This window comes from Moschus berezovskii, chromosome 3, assembly GCF_049115385.1.
Source record: "Moschus berezovskii isolate FMDL1 chromosome 3, NW_MosBer_1.0, whole genome shotgun sequence".
Classification (NCBI taxonomy): Eukaryota; Metazoa; Chordata; class Mammalia; order Artiodactyla; family Moschidae; genus Moschus; species Moschus berezovskii.
The window spans coordinates 80,367,372-80,389,957 of NC_142462.1; the positions used below are offsets into that span (position 1 = coordinate 80,367,372).

General features: G+C 36.1%; 2 protein-coding genes across 9 annotated transcripts in view; one reads left to right on the top strand and one right to left on the bottom strand.

The window, feature by feature from the left end:
• The window catches only part of GSDME (gasdermin E), an 88,177-nt gene extending 87,329 nt beyond the window's left edge, over nt 1–848 (top strand). Inside the window, exon 12 of the mRNA XM_088834610.1 lies at nt 784–848. The gene's annotated coding sequence lies outside the window, so the exon portion shown is untranslated. The remainder of the gene's footprint in view (nt 1–783) is intronic.
• PALS2 (protein associated with LIN7 2, MAGUK p55 family member) overlaps nt 1–22,586 on the bottom strand; it is a 138,814-nt gene that overhangs the window by 18,893 nt on the left and 97,335 nt on the right. For 7 of the 8 annotated variants that reach the window (XR_016037048.1, XM_055421017.2, XM_055421014.2 and 4 more), the window contains exons 6-11: nt 13,390–13,431; nt 11,819–11,950; nt 8,809–8,908; nt 8,413–8,481; nt 6,704–6,865; nt 878–1,080 (exon numbers count right to left, since the gene is read on the bottom strand). Coding sequence is in view for 7 of the 8 variants with exons in the window: in XM_055421017.2 (XP_055276992.1) it covers nt 878–1,080; nt 6,704–6,865; nt 8,413–8,481; nt 8,809–8,908; nt 11,819–11,950; nt 13,390–13,431 (708 nt within the window). In the remaining variant the exon portion in view is untranslated. The remainder of the gene's footprint in view (nt 1–877; nt 1,081–6,703; nt 6,866–8,412; nt 8,482–8,808; nt 8,909–11,818; nt 11,951–13,389; nt 13,432–22,586) is intronic. The other variant, XM_055421016.2, reaches the window with a different exon arrangement.

Sequence of the window (22,586 nt, forward strand, 5' to 3'; positions counted from 1 at the left end):
GTCCACCTGCCCTCTTCCTAAAGATAAAGGACATAGTCTAACACCTGCTCCCCATCCCCCCACCTCCTCTGATTCCATATAGTGCTTTCCTAAAATAGTGATCCATTAATTTTGTTCTGATTCCAGTCTCACTACTCTTTGGTACCCCTGAACAAAAAGAAAAGTATTAAACTTAATGATCCCAAATCATTAAGAATGATATAAATGCTTTCTATGTTAATCGTGGAATTCTGTTAATAATGAAAAAGCAGAAATAATTTCAGTGTCCATTAACTGGAGAGTGGTTATATAAATAAACATATATCTGTACTATGAAATATCAGGGAGCAATCACAAAAAAAAAGCTCTAACATGAAAAGATCTTCAAGAAATACTGCTTAATGAAAAAAGGCTAAAGAATTTGTATAGAATTTTTCCATTTATATATATATATAAGAAAAAACAACAAAAGTAGAAAACCTATTACATTTTCTAAATATATATATTTTTATTTAAAGCATACTTAAAATAACAAAATGATATGCACCAAACTGTTAATAATACAAATCTCTGAGTAGGGAAGGGAGACTGGGTTGAGTGTAGCTGGTGGGAAGGGGTCAGCAGGGAGACACAGGATGAGAATGAAATGAATGGGCTATGTGTGCGAATGTGTGGGTGCACGTGTGTGCTGGGTGGGAAGGGGTGTGACCCAAGCATCTATTGCCATCCAAGTCTCTGCTGACTAATGGATCAGAGATTCAGTAAACTACTGTAGATGCATAATAAGGTTCTCTATTGCCACAGGTAATAGAGGAAAAGACACATCCTCATAATCTGAAGACAAAAACTCCATAGGAACGAAAACTTAAAAAACAGCTTTGGAATTCATGCAGCTTACTTGTGGGTTGACATCCAAAATGCAAGTTCTTCCAGTTTGGACAACTTCAAGAATAGAGTCAATCTTGGTTCCGTAGAGATTTCCTTCATATTCCCCATGTTCCAAATACTTTCCAGCTTTAATATCAGCTTCCATCTCAGATCGTGACACAAATTTATATGCTTGGCCATCTTTTTCATCTTCCCTTGGTTTCCGTGAAGTAACTAAATAACACAGCATTGAGAATTTGTACAGAGACAATGCAATGTATTAAAATATAAACCAAAATGTACAGGGTAGCTTAAGACTTTTACATTCAGTGCAGGGGTCGACAAACCATGGCCTATGACCAAATCTTATTTTTGTAAATAAAGTTTATTTACAAAACCTGCTTGCTTCTTATTGTAAATAATAAAACTTTTGTAAAAAGTTTTACTGGTACACAGCTTTGCTCATTCATTTTATCACCCATGTTTTCATTCATTTTACAAAGGCAGAATAGCTGTGGTACAGACTAAATGGACTACAAAACCTAAAATAAAAAAGTTTACTGACCCTGATCTACAGAAATGTTTTAAGAGGTAGTCTCCAATATACAATTTACATCTGAAAAATATGCTTTATAAAGTCAGTTTGAAACTCAAAATATATTTACCTAGAAGCAGAGCCCTAACTTGAAATTCTTAACTAAGGTAAGAGCTAATAGGGCTTCCCTGGTGGCTCAGAGGTTAAAGCGTCTGCCTCCAATGCGGGAGACCCGGGTTTGAGCCCTGGGTCGGGAAGATCCCCTGGAGAAGGAAATGGTAACCCACTCCAGTATTCTTGCCTGGAGAATCCCATGGACGGAGAAGCCTGGTAGGCTACAGTCCACGGGGTCGCAAAGAGTCGGACACGACTGAGCGACTGAACGGAATGGAACGGAAGAGCTAATAAGTGTGAAGTATATTGCAAATGAGTATCTTTTCCATCTGACCAATACTCCCTCTTTCTCTTAAGGAATATTAATTTCTTTATATTTTAACATTGCCTAACTCTAAGTCCAATAAGTGAGCAAAGTTCTATTCTTAGTTGGTATTATCAATTTTCTGAAGTGTAGTTTTACCCACAAATTATCTATCCTTTATCTCACCCTAGTACCACACCTTTCTTCTAGCCTCCTTCTAATTGACATTTCCAAATGTTAATTGTCTTGTTTTGTACCTCAGTGGTAGATCTAGCCACCTGGATGTTACCATGTTCTACTTTCTCTACTCTGACCTGAAGTATTCTTTCTGAGAGAATGAGAGACAGGAGGTCAAGTCAAAGACCCTTTTATCTGGTATTTGAGAAACATATAACTCCTTTGCAGCCTGGCTGTGCTAGGAACGGATGGTTATCATCTTTCAAACTGTTGTAAAGATGCAGTTAGGTACTCTCTGCCAACTTGCTAGAACTCCCTAGGAAGAAAGGTAGTTTGTGTATGGGTGTGTGTATATTCAAGTTTAACCTTAATCTGAGTTTGGCTACATCAGATATAAAATAAAAAAAAATTCTACTTCTATCAGTCAAGTACTTACACAAGCAGAATATCTGAAGAAATCATTAACCATATGCAATTAAAGTTAAGTAAACAGATAAAAAAGTGACAGTCAGTATTTGGACTGTAACAACACAGCAAGAAAACTTTTGTAAGAACAAAACTTTAAGTTCAAGCTCAGTAACAAGAGTCTAATTGATAAATGAGATCATTATATACAAGACAATTCCCTTTTTCTCCTGCTGTTTTCTGGCTCATCCCAGATTACTGTAGAGAGATTTATGAAGTCACTTAAAGAGCTTCAAGATGCTATAATGACTTTTCATATTCAAAAATGTGTAATCTCTAAGGTTTCTGGAATTCTTTACCAAAAGTGGTATGATACAATTTCTAAGGCAATTTTAAGTTCCCCAAATACATACATGCTAGGACTTGGCTTAGTATCTGTGAAGATAATTTTAGAAGAGTATGACTTTTGGTGATGCACTACAGTGAAACCACATATGGGAATGTGCTGCTTGAAGTAAAATGTACAGACACACATATCGCCTCTACCACTACCTCCATCACATGGAGAGAATCTCACATTATTGGTGAGATGTTTTTGATTTACAAGTGAATTTTAGTGACAATACCATTCTCTAGTGGACACACACACACAATCTAAATTGCCACATAATTAAGTCTTTTTCCATTTTTAGAACACAGAAATTAGATCAGGGTGACTTAACTACAACTGATTCCTTAGACTTTTATGTTAAGTAACTAATAGATTGTTTAGCAAAATTCTAATTTTTAGCAGCTCTTCATATACAGTGAGGAAATAAACAACAAAGTAACATTTGTTAACTGTCCCAAGACATAGTAAAGAGAAAATTAATAAGGCAGTTTATCCAACTAGATTAATAACTTTTAATATTTTAGGGTCATATAATATATAAAGAAAATTAAATCAACTTAATCTAACAGGAGTACTTCCTTCCTTCCCTATGAGACCTGGCCATGCAGACAACCAGACAATGTATCACAAGTTAAGCAAACTTGTCACACTTAATATTTTTTTTGTGTGTGTTAATTCTGAAGCTTAATAAAAACTAGATGTTATATAAATGTGAATGATTTAAAGAAAAGTAAGACTGAACTGAAGACACACCAACATCATGTAACGAAGTGAGAGTTGATGTATGGATATACATTCATCATTCCATATAAAAATTCAAATAAATCTGTTGAAGGGTAAAATAGTATATCTTTCTGTAACTTGGCATGAAGAAAGCAAGATGAAATAAATATATTTATACTTCTATGTATAAATCTCTCTCTCTATATATATATATCCTTTGGTCTACTAATTTTACATCTGAGATTTACATATACACAGTTTAGTGACTTGTAACAAAAATGCCACCCAAACCATGCAAATGGACGATAACAGAGAGGGTTAAATAAAGCATGGTATACTTATATACTATTAAGAAGCTAATATGATTAATTTTTAGGGTTTTTTAATCATGATAAAATATACATAACATAAAATTTATCATTTTAACCATTATTAAGTGCACAATTCAGTGGCATTAAGTACATTAACACTGCTGTGCAACCATTACCATTATTCATCTCCAGAATATTTTAATCATACTATACAACAGAAACATAAAAAGAATTACACTCACTATTTAATATTCTTAGAGATACAGCAGAGATAGTTCCCAGAAACAGATGGTGCTATGGGAAAAAAAAAACAGGAAATAGAAAATAATCCTAAAATGAAAATTATGACTAGTTGTTATAAACACTGATGAGACAGAAGATAAAGAATTCAAGGTAATCTTTTAAAGAGTAGAATAAAAAGATAAAAGGCTGGACAATATGAAAAGAGACCAAAGAGATAAATCCAGGATGTTCAACATCTAGCTAATAGAAATTCTAGAAAAAGTCAAAACAGAAAACAGAGAGAAATCATCCAAGAAACATAATTCCCTAGAATGGAAGAACATGAATTTCTAGTCTGAAGAGCCACAATCATCAGCACAATGAATAAAAATAGATGCACACAAAGCACATCATTATTATAAGATAATGAAAACCAACAAAATAAAAAGACTCTGAAGGAGAAATCAGGTCATTCATGAAAGAACAAAAATTAGAATGACGTCCTAGACTTCTTAAAAGACCCTGATGCTGGGAAAGAATGAAAGCAGAAGGAGAAGAGGGCAATGGAGGATAAGATGATTAGATGGCATCACTGATTCAATGGACATGAACTTGGGCAAATTCTGGGAGATGGTGAGGGGCAGGGAAGCCTGGTGTGCTGCAGTCCATGGGGTCACAAAGAGTCTGACATGACCTGTTGACTGAACAACAGACTACTTAACCAAACTGGATTCAAGAGTAACATCTTTTCAGTATTACAATTTGGACTTTCTATTCTCAATCAATCAAATACAGGCCAAAAATATACAACTTCAAACACAAAGATCCAAAAATTAACATCCATACACCATTTCTTGTCAAGTAGCAAGTGATGTGCCGTAGCAAAACAATGCAATAAACCAAGAAAGAAAAAGAATGGAACCCAGGAACCATAGCTTCAACTCAGGACAACAATAAAGAGAAACATCCCTGTGCTAACGTGGGATAGCCAGAGAGGAGTGTGTGTAGTCCTTACTGAAGCAGGAAGATTGAGGGTTGTGAGACTGAGGTCTCCAAGAAAAATGCATGACTTACAGAATAAGCCAGTCTTTGTTTTAATACAAAACTATATGTATGAATACATAAGGCAAGGTAAAATGAGGGGAAGAAAAAAAAAGAAATTTCTGGGTTGGGGGAGAGCACTAGGCTGTTCAAGAAAGTGAAACTGAATTAACTGAAACTAGAGCTATTTTTATATTGGGAGGACACTCAGGAAGAGAGTAGATAAGGCCTACACTGGATAGAGCAAGAAACAGCAGAATGAAGATATTATTAAAACATATGGAGGACTAAGAGAAGAAATACCAGAAAGACTGAAAAGTGACTGTTTCTGGTAACTAGGTAGAAGAAGATGGGGTTATTTTGCATTAAATATTTTTAAGAACTACTTAATTAAAATATGCTACATGTATTAATTTGATAAAAACAGAAAACAAAATACTTTAAAATACTCTGGTCACAGTGAGATTTTTATTTTGTTAACTATTTAACTAGGATTTGTCTGATTTACTGGTTTACAGTGCATACAATGCAACTCAAACCCTAAAGGGATTATAAACAACACATGGGGACAGCGACAGGCTTCCTCCCTCAATACACCCTTAAGAATGGTAGCGACAGGATTACTCACTGAGAACTGAATGTCTAAGGATACTGGATGAAAGGAGAGACACCCTAAAACTCATCTGAAAGAGCTGGAGTGATGTCAGGCTAAGTCCTGACTTGGAAAGCTTAAAGGAATTAAAACATCTACAGAAATTCTGTGTGAATCAAAACGGGGCTTGTCAGCAGTGGGAGCACAGAAAGGGGAGTTACCAAGGCATAACTGGCTTATATTCAGGGAAGAGATAAGTTCCCATAAGTAAAGGCTCATATATCTCCAAAATGAAGACATAAAGACACATGTAGAGTAGTCCTTATAATAAGGCAGATATATCATTTAACTCCTTGCTCTAACTCCATTCTAATCAAGCATGCTTCTGACATTATTTAACTTTCCTTGTAAATGTATGAATGGAGAAAGAATGCAAAGATCATAAAATGAGTGTTTGGTTCACTTAATGCTTGTACTTCCCATCATGTATTTTACAGATAAATAAACATGTGACCTTAATTAATCTTGCTTGCTCTGGAAGAAGAATCTCTTTTAATGTGCTATCAAAAAGCAGGCTCATGACATTGAAGGAAATGAAACCTACAAGCCAGACCACATAAATTCACAAAGGGACTGCGACACTGGGAGTGTCAGAGGATCCAGCATCTTTCCCCCTTTTCTTTACAATAAAATAAGTGAAAAACACAACTTTTCAGATATATGTCAATCGTACAAGAAAATACAAAGCTAATGCTAATTTTGCCACAACTCTTAATACCTGCATTTAATGAACATTACCGGATTGAAGAGTCTGGAGAAGTGGCTGCCACCAGGCAGCAAGCTGACAGAGGCTACAGTGCTATTTCACTGATATTTCAAGATAGCTGTAGAGTTGTTGAGCTTTTCAGTATCATTTGCTCACTTCCATTGGCATAATCAGAAATTCCTTGGGAATAAAATAATAATAATTCCCCTCCCCCCCCACCAACACACACATCCTTTCCTTCCAAATCAAATAGCAAAGGAAATGCAGAATACTTACATGGCACTGTGGTTCCAAATCTAGTGGGATTTAACACTATGAACCTGTTTTTCAAGCTTCTTCGTCCCACACCTTGAGCTCCTATCAATACTAATGTCTTTCTCTGGAAGGGAGGCATTTTGGCTACCTCCTCATATATCTGGATTTCATGACGATCAAACTCTAAATGTAAGGAAACAGGACAACATCATATTCAGTTCTGTTCAGTGATGTTTTAGCTGTTTTAGCTGTCTTGATAGTGAAGTATTACCTGAACTGTACTGAGAGCGTAGATTTTTAAAAATAAATTTGGTAAAGTATAATAAATTATTTTGTATTCTGATTTAAACATCTGATTCCATCCTTTTGCCTTAAAAATCTAACAAAGCTAAAAAAGTGTCCTTGCTTTATCCTTATAAGACAGTCTATCCATTAAAACTTGTTTCTTCACAATTCATCAGTAGAAATAATTAGTTAATATAATCAAATTGCAAATTAGTTTATGTAATCTATTCCATTAAAATGTACATATCAAATAGGAAGGATAGCTGTATACTTAAGAGTAGCTGCTTAACTAAGTTTCATAGAATGAGTACCCCTTCCAATGAAATAAATGAATAAATACTGTGTGGCAAACTCTGCAAATATCAGTTTGATTAATAAAATGCATATAGGCAACATAATAATATTTAAATATTAATATTCTAAATTTATGTATAAAATAAAACATTAATCCTAATTATTTTCAGTAGAAACACATTTCAAAATTATAATCAATGGGAAAATGAAAAGTTTTCCATTTTGCAAGAAAGCTTTAAGTATATGTATTTAATGAATAATAAAGCCAAAGGGAATTTGAAATATTATATTACCTATTATTGTGGCTATGACTCTCAATCTACAGTAATAACACTTCTTCCTTAGGTTATTATCTTAATAGCAACACTTTCTTTGCACAATTTCTCCATAGTAGGTTAAGGGAGAGTCTATTTTTCCCTTATTATATTATTATTGCAATATGTCATTACATTATTTTCTTTATAGTGTGCTGTTTAGTTTATTACCAGCATAGAGGAAGCTCTAAAGTCAAGAAAGCACTTTACAATGATCAGTTCTTTTGAGTCTTTGAATCAGAGTCTCTAGAGCCTTCTGATTCAAAGAGCTGCATGTCACTCTTAGCAGCTTCTGCAACTGAAAAGAGTCACTGGTAGGTGTCATATTTATCTGTCTTTAAATCTAAAAAATTTAAGAAAGAATCCTATTAGATCAGGCTAAGATTTGTTTGGTCCAGTACTGTTTCTCCAAAAGTATAATGGATAATGTTACGGTAGAATATGTTTGCCATTAATCATAACACTTTTAACATAGTCATAAAAAGGGATTTTGTTCTGTAGAAATAACACATAAGTTCCTGTCAAAGTTCTTAAAAAAAGTTTCAATTGTCACATTGTTCCTTCATTAATATAAGCATAAATCTTAACCAATTCATTTTATTGTAAATTATGCTCATAAAATAAAGCACACTGGTGATAGTACAAGCATGTATATCAGGATTTAAATAATGCCTATATATTACTGCACTGAGTGTCCACATTGCAGTTCCTTGCAATTGGGTACTAATATGAATTAATTCATTTAAAATTATACCTTTAGAACATGTGCCACAATGACTAATGATAAAGCTATTTCATAGTTCACTTGGACTTCTCAAAAAAGTATTTAAAACATACCTGCATTTCTGGTTGTGAGATACATCATCTTTTTCTTTTTTTTGCTACTTATGGTTCCACAAAAAGGTCCTGAAGGATGACAAGGCAAATGTAACTTAAATGGTATGTCAGAATATATACATTGCCCTGTGGTGTTCTATAGGGCTGGGAGAATTATCTTCCCAGGGTTGCATTTACAGAGCCAAAATGGGCAGGGGTGAGCTGAGTCACTGAATTCTGATATAATACCAGCAGGTGGCAGAAAGGGATCAAAAAGTTTACTTTTGAGAGTGATACAATGAAGCAGATATTGAGTCTAGATATATTTTAAATAAATTCATCTTCTAATTCAGATGAAAGAGGCAAGAAAATGTGACCACAAAGCGCTGCTATTACTTATTGTGTCGAATTCATCACCTGAATTGTCCCAGTCTCTTCTAACAAAGGCCTTTCTCTTCTCCTCCAGGAACTGGCTTGGAATGAGACCAGCACTTCCTCCCTCTTTTACATGGCTAGCCTAGAATCAAATTAATGAATTGTATACATTAGTGACTAAAATTTGAGGCCACATTCTAATAAGCAGGACAAGCAGTAGTCAGTTAAAAAAAATGTTTGCTCTTCAGAAACGGACCTTGATATTTAGTCCATGGCACTGTCAGGATACTGAAAGACCTTAGTACTGAGGAATCAATGGGCACCTAACCAGAGTGCCACCTGGCAGTGAAATTTTAAGACCAAAATACAAAAGCATACAGGATCTTTCAATTACTAATACCTTCTTATTTATAGTACTAAACTAGCAGGAATGGAAACGAATAAATGGAATAAATGCTGTTCTGTGTCAGCACTTGTTAGTTAGGTGTTTACTCTCATATTAATTCTACTACAATGGTATTTCCTGAGGCCAAATCATGGGGAGGAGGGGAGGAGAACAGAGTGGAGGGTTTAATTCATGCTGCCAGGAATCTGAATATCCTGAAAGTGAGAATAAGTTTAAGACAGGCAAAACTTCACCTACTTCGCTCATTATCAGAGAAATGCAAATCAAAACTACAATGAGATAACACCTCACACGGGCCAGAATGGCCCTCATCAAAAAAATCTACAAACAATAAATACTGGAGAGGATGTGGAGAAAAGGTAACACTCTTGCACTGTTGGTGGGAATGTAAATTGATACAGCTACTATGGAGGACGGCATGGAGATTCCTTAAAAAACTAGGAATAAAACCACCATGTGACCCAGCAATCCCACTCCTAGGCATATACCCTGAGGAAACCAAAATTGAAAAAGACACATGTACCCCAATGTTCACTGCAGCACTATTTACAATAGCTAGAACATGGAAGCAACCTAGATGTCCACCGACAGATGAATGGACAAAGAAGCTGTGGTACATCTGCACAATGGAATATTGCTCAGCCATAAAAAGGAACACATTTGAGTCAATTCTAATGAGGAGGATGAACCGAGAACCTATCATACAGAGTGAAGTGAGTCAGAAAGAAAAAGATAAATACCATATTCTAACGCATATATATGAAATCTAGAAAAATGGTACTGAAGATTTATTTACAGGGCAACAGAGAAACAGACATACAGAAGAGACTTATGGACATGGGGAGAGGGGAGAAGAGGGTGAGATGTATGGAAAGAGTAACAAGAAAACTTACACTACCATATGTAAAATAGAGAGCAAATGGGAATTTGCTGTATGCCTCAAGAAAATGAAACAGGAGCTCTGTGTCGGGCTGGAGGGGTGGGACAGGGAGGGAGTTGGGAGGGAGGTTCAAAAGGGAGGGGATATATGTATACTTATGGCTGATTCATGTTGAGGTTTGACAGAAATCAGCAAAATTCTGTAAAGCAATTATTCTTCAATAAAAAGTAAATTAATTAAAAACAAATAACTTAACTTTTAAACTGAAACCTAAAGTATTTCAAAACAGTGGCTGAAGAACTAGCTACTAGAGATACTGGCTTATCACACAATGTTAGTGACTTTACCCTTACAACTAGAACAGAAAAATCCAGTATTATTTTCAGCAATTAAAATCTTGAAAAATACATTTTGAGTAACAGATGACAAAAATGCAGGAAGAGACAGATAGATAATGTTGACAGGATTAGAAGAAAACTAAGAGATGGCATTCAGAGAGAAGGGGGTAAAAAAGAAACTTGGGAAAGTTCAACAAAGGAAACTGCCCATAGAAAGCAGGTATTTTTACATGAGAGTTCTAAGAAATTCAGTTGAAACCTCTTGAACTCTTGGATTCTGTTTACTCATTTCTTAGTTCTCTCACCACATAATGTCTTAATTTGAAGGACGTATTAGTAAGATTGTTCTTGTTATAATTCATCCCCCCCTCAGAAGTCAATATAACTTATTAGAGTTAATTTGAGTTACTAATGAAAGTCTAGTTGCTCAGCGGTATCCGACTCTTTGTGACCCCATGGACTGTAGCCTGCCAGGCTCCTCTGTCTGTGGAATTCTCCAGCCAAGAATACTGGAGTGGGCTGCCATTCCCTTTTCCAGGAGATTTTCCCGACCCAGGAATTGAACCTGGGTCTCCTGCATTGCAGTCAGATTCTTTATGGTCTGAGCCACCAGGGAAGCCCTGAGTTACTAATATCTCAGTTTAATTCAGAGTTCAGTGTGGATCCCAGGTCCTTCCTGCTCACACCTTGCTCCTTAATGAGACTCTCTTTTACTTTGACAGTTTAAGGAACTTTAGACTTCGTTTCTCCAGTTCTGGTTGTTAGTCTATGTAAACAATTACAAAAACAGCCTTATTACTGCTGCTAGAGACTTCTGAAAGCTGTATTAGTGAAAAGAAAAAACAAGAAGACTATCACACACATCTTCTGAAAAGTGGAGGGGGGGAAAGACAGTGGTAACACATATCCCTTCCTATACACACAGATTTTAATCCAAAACCAAACAACAGAGATGATAAAGCAAACCTCAACTCTCAAAAACTGAGGTGGGCAAATAGATTCAAGAATTAAAGAAATTAAATTTTATTTGTCATGAACATACACACAGTGAGAGGAGACAAAAGGAAGACTACTCTACCCACAGTAAAGACTCCTAGTTAAAACAAACACTGAAAAGGGATGACCTCAGGTGAGTTGTTCCTGCTGAGTACTATATTTTACTGTAATCTTATGTGGAAGAACCGACTGGTCTAGTCTCTAAACCACAGGCTAGTTAATACTGAATTTATTAACAGCTACTCACAAAGTCCCTCTCAATTTGATCTTCTGTCCACAAAATTAATAGCCATGAGGCAGGAGCTGTTCATGCAGGGAAAAAAAAATCACTGGAACAAATAATAATACTTTCCTCTTGAATATTCAGTTATTGGCCAGATCTAAGATTGAAAATAAGAAAGCAGTTGAAGAAATTTTGAGAAGCATACTAACCTGCCACCAGTTTGGGTCTTCTCTGTTTACAATCTGAAGAATTTCTCCTTTTGAAAACTTCAATCCTGCTTCTTTGCAGGGTATCAGGTTATCATTGTATGGATTATAATCAAAATGACATTTCACAAATACCTAAAACACAGCACAATTAAAAATACTAGAAATATACCATCTGTCACTGGATTTTGGGAATCTTTTTCAAAGTACTGTGATTTAATTGATAACGTAAATGATACTCTATTTAGTACTTCAAATAAGGCACTTGTTTTTCTTAAATATAAAGTTATTAGAACATTAATAATTTGATATCAGAAAACAAAACAGGAAATAAACATTAGTACTACATTAAATTTTTGTTTCTATCTTTAATTTCTAATCTTAACAGTTTCCACCTTTCTTGCTTTCTCAATTTCTCCCAATCTTTTCACATGATTGTCCAACCAACAGTGTATAATTTTTATGCAAGTAAATGCCACTTTCTAATTAACATCCTGAACTAATAGATCATATGTTTTAGATATAGTAGGAATGACTTTTTGAAAGGTTACTAAAGCCAAAATTAAACAATAAAGATTCATGTTGAAATCAGACCTGAAATACAGTCAGTAACCTTTTTTTAAAAAAACAAACTTTCATCCCTGGTAATAACATATATTTTTAGTCACATAGATTCACACTGGCCAAAAGTTGTGAGGAAAATACTTTTCTGGAATTATCTAGCTTTGATGTAAATGATCATCATCAAATTAATAGTAAGACAAATACTAAAAAAGCCTTTAAGCTACTTTCCAATTTAAATTCATGTTAACTATGCAAATTTCTTTTAAATCTGTTTTAGTAATAAAACTATGTCAGTTACCATGGTTAGTTATGATCTCCAATATCCAAAATATTTAGTTTATTTAATTTTAAATTCTAGTTAAGCATTTTCAGTATTCAATGGAAAGTTCAGACCAATTACCTTCTTACTACAGACCTTTCCAGGCATATTTATAGAATTTAAATTTTATCTTCTAGAGAACTAAGCATTAATCAGCAAGTAAACTAATGAGCAGGAAAGCACATAATTAGTCAAAATAATAATGTTACTTTCCTATGTTTATCATACTTCTATAAATATAACCAAACAGGATATCCAAATAGCACAAGTAGATCCATTACATTATTAGTATAGTAAAATGTAATGTGATGGATGCATATTAAAATAATTTAAAAATAATTAAGTTTGGAAACATGACAAAATTTTAGTTATTTATAATTAGATGATTTTGATAGAAAGCATTCAGAATATTTTCAATAACTTTTGAAAGGCTAAATATTAATGCTTAAAAAAAATCAGCAAGCCAGTAATTTTTTTCCTGATATGCAATTTTAGAAATATCTACAAAGCAAGCATACAAGCAGTATTATGACTGCTAAAATGTGAAAATTGGCTAACTTGACAATGGCATGCAGCTCAGTGGTTTGGCAATGGAAAAAATCCAAAATGATTAAGTGTAATTAGGTAAATTTAGTTGGCTAATAAGACAGAAACACGGAGTACCACAAAATGTCCTGAAATGACACCATACCTGACGGATGTGTGCTGGATGCCTCTCCATATTGATGCAACTCTAAAAATATATTTTTCATTGCATAAATAAAGCCAGACTTTAAACTGATAATAAATTAACAAAATATAAACAAACTACTGGCCCATTTTCATTTAATTCACTTGGTAAAGCAACTACTTCCCTAATTAAATGTCCGAAAGGTATAATACCTGAAAATTATAAATGATAGAAGCAAAAGTTAGCGGAGATGAGGTAGAGATGAAGGAGGGATATGTAAAAGTTGTAAAAAAAAAAAAAAATACTTGGATACTCCTTATTTCTCATAAAAGCTGTCCTGGATGTACAGTAAGAGGATCCTATCTTCTAACCATGAATGTGTCTATTGGTCTTATCTGTGGGTCAGAATATACTTTGTAACAAAAGGCTTAGACTTTCTCAGTTAGTCCAAATTTCAAATATTCATTTCCCTACTCCCATCAAATGGTGCTGGAAATGTCATCATTTGTGAAACAAACCACATCTCTCAAATGTAAATGATTTCTAAAAGAAACAATTTTTATTTTTTTCATTAACCAAATTAGTTTTGGGACATTACTCTCATGCTCCAAACACTCAGATTATATTAGTTTTACTCTGACCTTTAAAAATTTGTCTGAAAAATCAATTAACCCCAACCTTTGATCTAAACATTTTACAATGTTTAAAATATTTAAATCACAGAGATTTGACTAGATTTTGTACAATTATATTTTATTAAGCACATTTTAAAATGTTTCACTAATAAGCTATGGATGTTAACTGTTTATTGGTTAAGAAGTGACTAAATACAACCTGCTAATATATTTCAATCTCATATTCTAATCACTAACAGAACTAAATGATCAACAATCTAAAGGAGATGGAATAGAAAAAAGAAAGTGGCTTTTAAACCAGGAAGCAATGTTAACCTCACTCAGAGTAGAAAAACAAATTAAAACTATATTATAGCAACATTTTCCTCCTATCATATTAGCAGGAATCAAAATATCTGAAGAAGGCTGATTGCCGAAGAATTGATGCTTTTGAACTGTGGTGCTGGAGAAGACTCTTGAGAGTCCCTTGGACTGCAAGGAGATCCAACCAGTCCGTTCTAAAGGAGATCGATCCTGGGTGTTCACTGGAAGGACTGATGCTAAAACTGAAACTCCAATACTTTGGCCACCTCATGTGACGAGTTGACTCACTGGAAAAGTCTCTGACGCTGGGAGGGATTGGGGGTGGGAGGAGACGGGGATGACAGAGAATGAGATGGCTGGATGGCATCACCAATTCGATGGGCATGAGTTTGAGTGAACTCCGGGAGTTTGTGATGGACAGGGAGGCCTGGTGTGCTGTGATTCATGGGGTCAGAGTTGGACACGACTGAGCGACTGAACTGAATTGAAAATATCTGACAATATTCTGTAGATAGGAAAATGCCAATTGGCCCACAGTCCTAACAGGTTGGTGGAAGAATTGATTTAATCCCTTGAGAGGCCAATTTAGCAATCAACAGTTATCAAAATTACAAAAAACCTCTGACCTAGTAATCCATCTCTGGGAATGTACTCAACAGCAGTGTTATTCAGATATATGTAAATGACTTATATAGAAGACTATTAACTATTTCTTAATCACAAGAGATTGGAAGCAATCTAATTGTTGAACTAAGTGAGGACTAGACCGGTAGGGGATTAGGAGAGAGATTTCAACTGAAAACATATTCTTACTCTTTGACTTTTCAGTTCAGTCGCTCAGTCATGTCCGACTCTCCGCGACCCCATGAATCACAGCACACCAGGCCTCCCTGTCCATCACCAACTCCCGGAGTTCACTCAAACTCATGTCCACAGAGTCGGTGATGCCATCCAGCCATCTCATTCTCGGTCGTCCCCTTCTCCTCCCGCCCCCAACCTTTCCCAGCATCAGAGTCTTTTCCAGTGAGGCAACTCTTCACATGAGGTGGCCAAAGTATTGGAGTTTCAGCTTTAGCACCAGTCCTTCCAATGAACACCCAGGATCGATCTCCCTTAGAATGGACTGGTTGGATCTCCTTGCAGTACAAGGGACTCTCAAGAGTCTTCTCCAACACCACAGTTCAAAAGCATCAATTCTTCGGTGATCAGCTTTCTTCACAGTCCAACTCTCACATCTATACATGACCACGGGAAAAACCATAGCCTTGACTCGACGGACCTTTGTTGGCAAAGTAATGTCTCTGCTTTTTAATATATTATCAAGGTTGGTCATAATTTTCCTTCCAAGGAGTAAGCGTCTTTTAATTTCATGGCTGCAATCAGCATCTGCAGTGATTTTGGAGCCCAAAAAAATAAAGTCTGACACTGTTTCCACTGTTTCCCCATCTATTTCCCATGAAGTGATGGGATCAGATGCCATGATCTTTGTTTTCTGAATGTTGAGCTTCAAGCCAACCTTTTCACTCTCCTCTTTCACTTTCATCAAGAGGCTTTTGAGTTCCTCTTCACTTTCTGCCATAAGGGTACCTTCTAAATGAAAACTAAGTTCTTACAGTAATGAAAGTAAAGATAAAATGACTCCCCCTTCTGACTAAAATGAAGTAACAAGGACCCATTCTCTAACCTGAGACAACTAAAATATTGGACAAAATATATGAAATGTTTGTTAAGACATCAGACTACAAAGACAATGATCCTTAAAAAAATGGAGACAAACAAGATGAACTTTACCACTGCCCCAACTAACTGCAGAGAAAACGTTTCCAGGTGCAATGCAGGAAGGGTGACTCTAGGTAGAAGCCTGATGGTCTCCAACTTGAGGAAATGAGCTGAGTGACCAGGGCTATCAAAATGGCCACAGTGCACAGAAAAGAGCAACAGCAAGGAAAGATTGCACGGAGAAAGAACTTGAGAACTGCAGAGGACTCCCTCCAGGTTCAGCGGAATACTAATCAGGTAAAGAGCAGCATTAATCGGTGAAGATATCAGAAGGTCATGTAATGTTGAACAGTTTCTGCTATCACCATTGTGAGTGAAAAAACTTCTTAATTCATGAAGAATTCAGTATTCAAAAGAGTTTTGCCCTAGACTTAGTCTTACTCTGGTTTCACCTAACAAAGCTTATAAAACAAAATCTAAAAGGGTCTGACTGCTCCCTTATAACTATTCTAGATCAAAGCTTGAGAATATTTCTAAGAATAAAAAAATATCCAGTACTCAACAAGATAAAATTCAGTTCTGGCAGCCAATCAAAAATAACCAGGCATGCAAATAAGCAGGAAAATACAATCTAAAATATGGAGCAAAATAAACCAGTGAAGAGTGACAGAGAAATGACAAATGGTACTTAGGCAAGGACATTAAAATAGATATTTTTAACTTTACATATTGTAGCATATGTTCAAGAAGCTAGAGGAAGGATTTGACATGTTAGGTAGAAACATGGCAGATATGAAGAAAAAAGATTCAGTTCAAATTTCTAGAGATGAAAACGAAAATATCTGAGATGAAAAATATACCAGATGTGATTAACAGCAGATTAGACATCTTAGGAAAAAAAAGAATAATAATTGTGAAGACATCGCAACAGAAACTGTCCAACATGAAAAAGTGGGAGAGAACAAGACTGAATAAATGAAAAGAGTATCAGTGAGCTATGGGATAACCTCAAGGAGCCCAACATGAACAACTCATACATCACCAAAGGGCAGGAGAAATTGAGAAACAGAAAAAATATTCAAGTAGAAACAATCAAAAAAATTTCCAAATCTAATGAAAGAAACAGTCTTTTCAACAAACAGAGCTGGAAAAACTGGATACCCAGATGCAAAAACAGAAACAGAAAATCCAAACCAATTCTTTGATCCACATCTTATACCCTATACAAAAATTCAGAGAAAATGGATCATAGAACAAGACGAAGAGTATACAACCTTGTGTTGTACATTTTTTTTACACAGAAAAAAAGCATGATTCATTAAAAATAAAAGGACAAATTAGACCATCAAAATTAAGAACATCTGTCTTCTTATTATACTGCTAAGAGAATAAAGACAAGCCTTCTCAGTAGGAAAAAATCTTTGTAAATCATAATTATGATAAAGTCCTTGTATCAAAACATAAAGAACTCTCAAAACTAAACAAATGGGAAAAAACTCAATAAAAAATGGGTAAAAGATTTGAAGACATTAAAGTTGTCATAACCATGGCAAATAAGCACATGAAAAGATGCTCAATATTAGGAATCATTAGGAAAATGCAAATTAAAATCACCATAAGACACCATGCCACCCTTATGAGAATGGCTAAAATTATAAAGACTGACCATACTAAATGTTGGTGAAGATGTGCAGTAATTGCAACTTTCATGTAATGTTGGTGGAAATGTAAACTGGTACAACCACTTTTGAAAATAGTTTGGCCATTTCTTTAAAAGTTCAACATACAACTATCAAATGACCCAATACTTCAAAGTCTTAAGTATTTACTCAAGGGACTTACATGTAAATGTTTAGCATCTTTATTTATAACAGCCCCAAACCAGAAACAACAGAAATATTCACTAGCCAGTTAGTGGATAAATCCAACTGTGGTACAGCCATGCAATGGAATACCACTTGTCAATAAGAAGGAATCAACTACTGACACACATGAAAACATGGTTAAACCCCTCAAATAATTATGTTGAATGAAAGAAGTCAGATTTTTTTTTTAAAGCAAAATCAAAGAATTCATGTTGTATGAACCCATTTATATAAAAATACAGATAATATAAACTAATTTATAGTGACAGAAGAGCAGTACTTGCCTGGCATGAAGGTTGGGATAAGGAGCAGGCAGGAAGGTTTACAGTGAACCCAGGAAAACTTCTAGGGGTGACAGAGATGTTCACTCTCTCAATTGTATTGAGGGTTTCATGGGTACATAATAGATATGTCCACACTCATTAACTGCATACTTTAAGTGTATGCTATTTTTAAAATATAAAAAGTCAAAGTACTGACAAAATAAAATACTGTACAGAAATATGCTGTGCCTGTGCAAATGGTAATTAGTAGAAGAGAAATCAAATGTGAAAGGCTGGAGAAACAGCTCCACCATAATCTTTGTCATAAATCACAAAGAGGCTGGTAATTTATTTGGGAATGTGTTGGTTGAACACGGTACAAGTGCTGCATACATACTCTCAGCCTCAAACCATAGTTTCAGGTCCACCTGAGTTTGCACATTAGAATAAGTGACAAGGTAGTGAACGCAATGATCAGAGCTGCTAAGAAGTTCTCTAAGATAATAACAGATATGTTATTTTTCTAAAGATTTTCAAAGTGCATGAATCCCACCTAGTCAAATGCACACATACAAATAACATAATTTGAGATCAGCAAGGAAACCATATATTTGGTTTAAAAAGCTCTGAGGGGTAATTCATACTGATATATGGTAAATACGTGGTATACGTGGGCCACATTTTGTTAGTATAAACAAATAAATAAACCTACGCTGCTCTGAATCATACTAATAATACTTAATTTACACTACACTTGAGTCATTGGTCCATGCAAGGTCTGCTATTGTTTTTTAATCTTGTTAGTTTTAATAATGTAATAAACAGTCATAGGCTTACCCCATAAAACAGAAGCTAGAAACCTACATGGTCCTCTTGCCCACATTCCATTCCCTTGCACTGCCCTGGCTTCCCCCAAAGCAAAGGTAACCCTTATCCTGAATCTTGTGTTCACAAATTCGTTGCTTTCCTTTCTGTAAGTTTTATTAAACCTGTATGTAATGTGCAAAAATATACAGCTATTTAAAACTTTAAAAAGATAGTATTATGCTCTATGCATGTGCTCTTTGGGGGAACTGACATGCTTATCAACATGTTTCCAGCTACACATGTATTGCTCTAAAAAACTACATGTCTTAGTATGTGGAAACTTTCAACCTTGATAATGCTAAACCTTTTACCCCACAAGGTGATTATACCAATTTACACTGCCACCAGCAATGCAGAAGAGAGTCTATTCACATCTACATTTTTTTGCAACTGAATGGTATAAAATGGTATCTCACTTTGCGATTTTAAATATCTCTTCGCATGTTTACTGACCACAGATCCCCTTTTACTCGATTAGTGTACGGACAGTAAAATAAGAACACTTTTTCAAGTTTTATCCCTATGAATTAACACTTTCACTGAATAGTCTTTTTCTCACTGAAAGGCCTATCAGGTCTGTGAGATATCAAAGTAACGTATATGTGTAGATCTCTTTCTGAACTCTCTCTTCCACTGCTCATTCTGTCTAATCCTATGCAAATACCACATATCTTATTTCCTACACATTAATAATAAGCCTCTATTTCTGCTTCAAGTGTCTTAGCTATGTATCTTATCAAATACCATGAAAAATCTTATTGAAATTTTCATTGGAACTTAACTGAATCTACAAGTCAATTTGAGGAAAATTGGTATCTTCATAATACTGTTTTCCTGTCCATGAACATGATATATCTATTTAGATCTTAATTTTTTTGTGCATGGAGGTGAATATTTTTATCAGGTTATTTCTAGACATAAATGTGACATTCTGTATTATAAATGATGTCTTAGTTACTGTAAGAATGGGTTAGCATAAGAACGGCCATCTTAGAGGCTGGGAAAACCATTTTTACTGAGTATGTGACTTGGGAAGAAGAACTAGATAAAACCTGGGAGACAAGTTAATCTTAAGTACCAAGAATGTGGGCGGCTGCAACACTGAAAATTAGGTAAACAGGTCTGATAAGTTTATCTCGTTAAGACACCAGGATAGAGATATGCACAGCTGTGTGTGTGTGTGTGTGTGTGGAAAATTACTGTGAGTTAGGTAATTTAGAAATATCATGATTTGAAAATGCTATATAACCCCTTGGCTCTGAGTGCTCGGGGTCCTAGTTGAAACCCGCTGCGTCGGGCAGACACTTGGACCCCAGCTAGCTGGAAATAAACCTTGCTGTGTGTCTTACATTATCGTGAGTGTCCTCTGTTCCTTGAGGGAAGGGCGACTCCGTACCGGACTCAGGGCATAACATTTGGGGGCTCGTCCGGGATCCCTCTGACTGGGGAGAATAACGCTCTCCCGGCAGAAGGGGCTCATCAGCCCAGAGGAGGGCTGATTACAGCACCGGTGCAAGGTCTATTCAGGGGTGAATTGATCGCCGTAGCCGGCGTAAGGCTGAGGCCCAGCATTTGCGCTGGAAGGCAGCTGGCTCTGCAAGGTCTGTTCAGGGGCGAATTGATGGCCGTAGCCAGCGTAAGGCCGAGGCCCAGCATTTGCGCTGGAAGGCAGCTGGCTCTGCGGGAGAGAGGAGGTCTCTCCCGATCCGGAATCTGGTGGGCAATGGACGCCCTTCGGTAAGGTTACTTTAAACTGCAGGAAGCCTCAGAGGTCTCAGAGACCTAGTAGTGTGTTTTCGGCCGACGTTTGTCTGTCCTCCGTTTGTCGTGTTATCGTGTGTGCCGGCATTGTCTCTGTCTCTCTCCTGTGTCTTTTCTCTCCCGTAATCTGTTCTATGGTCATGGGTCAAGGAAGCTCTACCCCGCCCTCCCTCATGATGGATCATTTCTCTGACTTTAAATCTAGGGTGCGAGACTTGTCTCTGCTAGTGAAGAGGAATAAGCTGGTGACACTCTGCTCCTCGGAGTGGCCCACTTTTAATGTCGGGTGGCTGAGAAAGGGAACGTTCAGCCCGCCCACCATCCGGGCTGTTGGGGGAAGGTTCTCACGCCCGGCCCTTCTGGCCACCCGGACCAGATGCCCTGTATCCTGGTCTGGCAAGATCTGGTGGAAACCCCACCAGCATGGATAAAGCCTTTTGTTTCTATCCTTTTCACCCATAATCCCACCTGGGATGACTGTCAGTAGCTGTTACAGGTGCTCTTCACCACGGAAGAATGGGAGCGGATTCTATCGGAAGCTCGGAAACATGTCCCGGGTGTGGACGGGAGGCCCACCATGCAGCCGAACCTAATTGATGAGGGATTTCCATTGACCCGGCCCCAGTGGGACTTTGAGCGCGCAGAGGTAGGGAGCATCTCCGAGTGTACCGCCAGACTCTTATGGCAGGCCTCCGAGCAGCTGCCCGGAGACCAAGGAATTTGGCTAAGATAAAGTTGTTCAGGGATTGGTTTTGGCTATGGAGATTAAATGAAAATTACGTTGCAAACACAATCCCCAGAGCTCGGGTCAAGTAAAAAGGATGAATTGGACCCTAAAAGAAACATTGGCAAAATTGACAATAGAGACTGGCGGGGACTGGGTGACTCTCCTTCCTTATGCCCTTTTATTGTTTATGGGGTCCCTCCGCCGACCCCCTATAGAATCGGTCCAACTGTTTTTATAAACTAGTAAATTTTATATTGTAATATCTAATTCATGACTAAAGACTCGCACTGTGTCTGTCTTAATATGTCTTGGTATGTCTTTGTCTCTGAGTAATATTTTTGAAGTTAGTTTGTAAATGAGCTCTATTTAATTGGCTTAAAAAAGGGTAAGCGCTTACACATCAAATAATTCTAAATAATAAATTCCAGGTTCAAGTAAACTGGAAAATATTCACTATTAAATACCTGATATTAATGTTTGTTGATCTAATATAGACATGTCTTAGAGTAATTAACATTAAGTAGAATATTTTCATTGCATCTAGGTACAATATAAATTAAATATCATATTTGAAGTCTGTTGACAAAGAAATTACCTTGAGTGAAAAAAAAAAACTTCTAAGAAATGTAAATGAGACATGAGGTTTTAGATAAACTCTACTAAGATTAAAAATGTCTGTCTAAAACAGTTTCTCTAGATTTGGTAACCTGAATTTCTAAGGTTGTGCTAAATTAGGTAACAAAAGTTTATTGAATAGCTAGGTCATTTCCAAATAAAATAAGATTCTGAAACATTCACTACTGAATACTAACTTACAGAAAAACTATAAGATTTTAGACTATTAATAAATAATGTTTGATGCCATCCTGAGATGTTTGCTAAAATTTTTTAAGTTATCTCTGGTATTTATGTTCACCAATCTATAGAAAGCTAATATAAAGGTCAGTTCTTGGTTGCTTAAGGGAAGTAAGATGTGTGTGTTCAGTAAAGAAGGTATGAAAAATGAAGTTACATTTTATGAAGGAAAAAGGTAGTAGGTCTGACTTACAGTTGGCTGTTCCAGGATGGGAGAACAAAT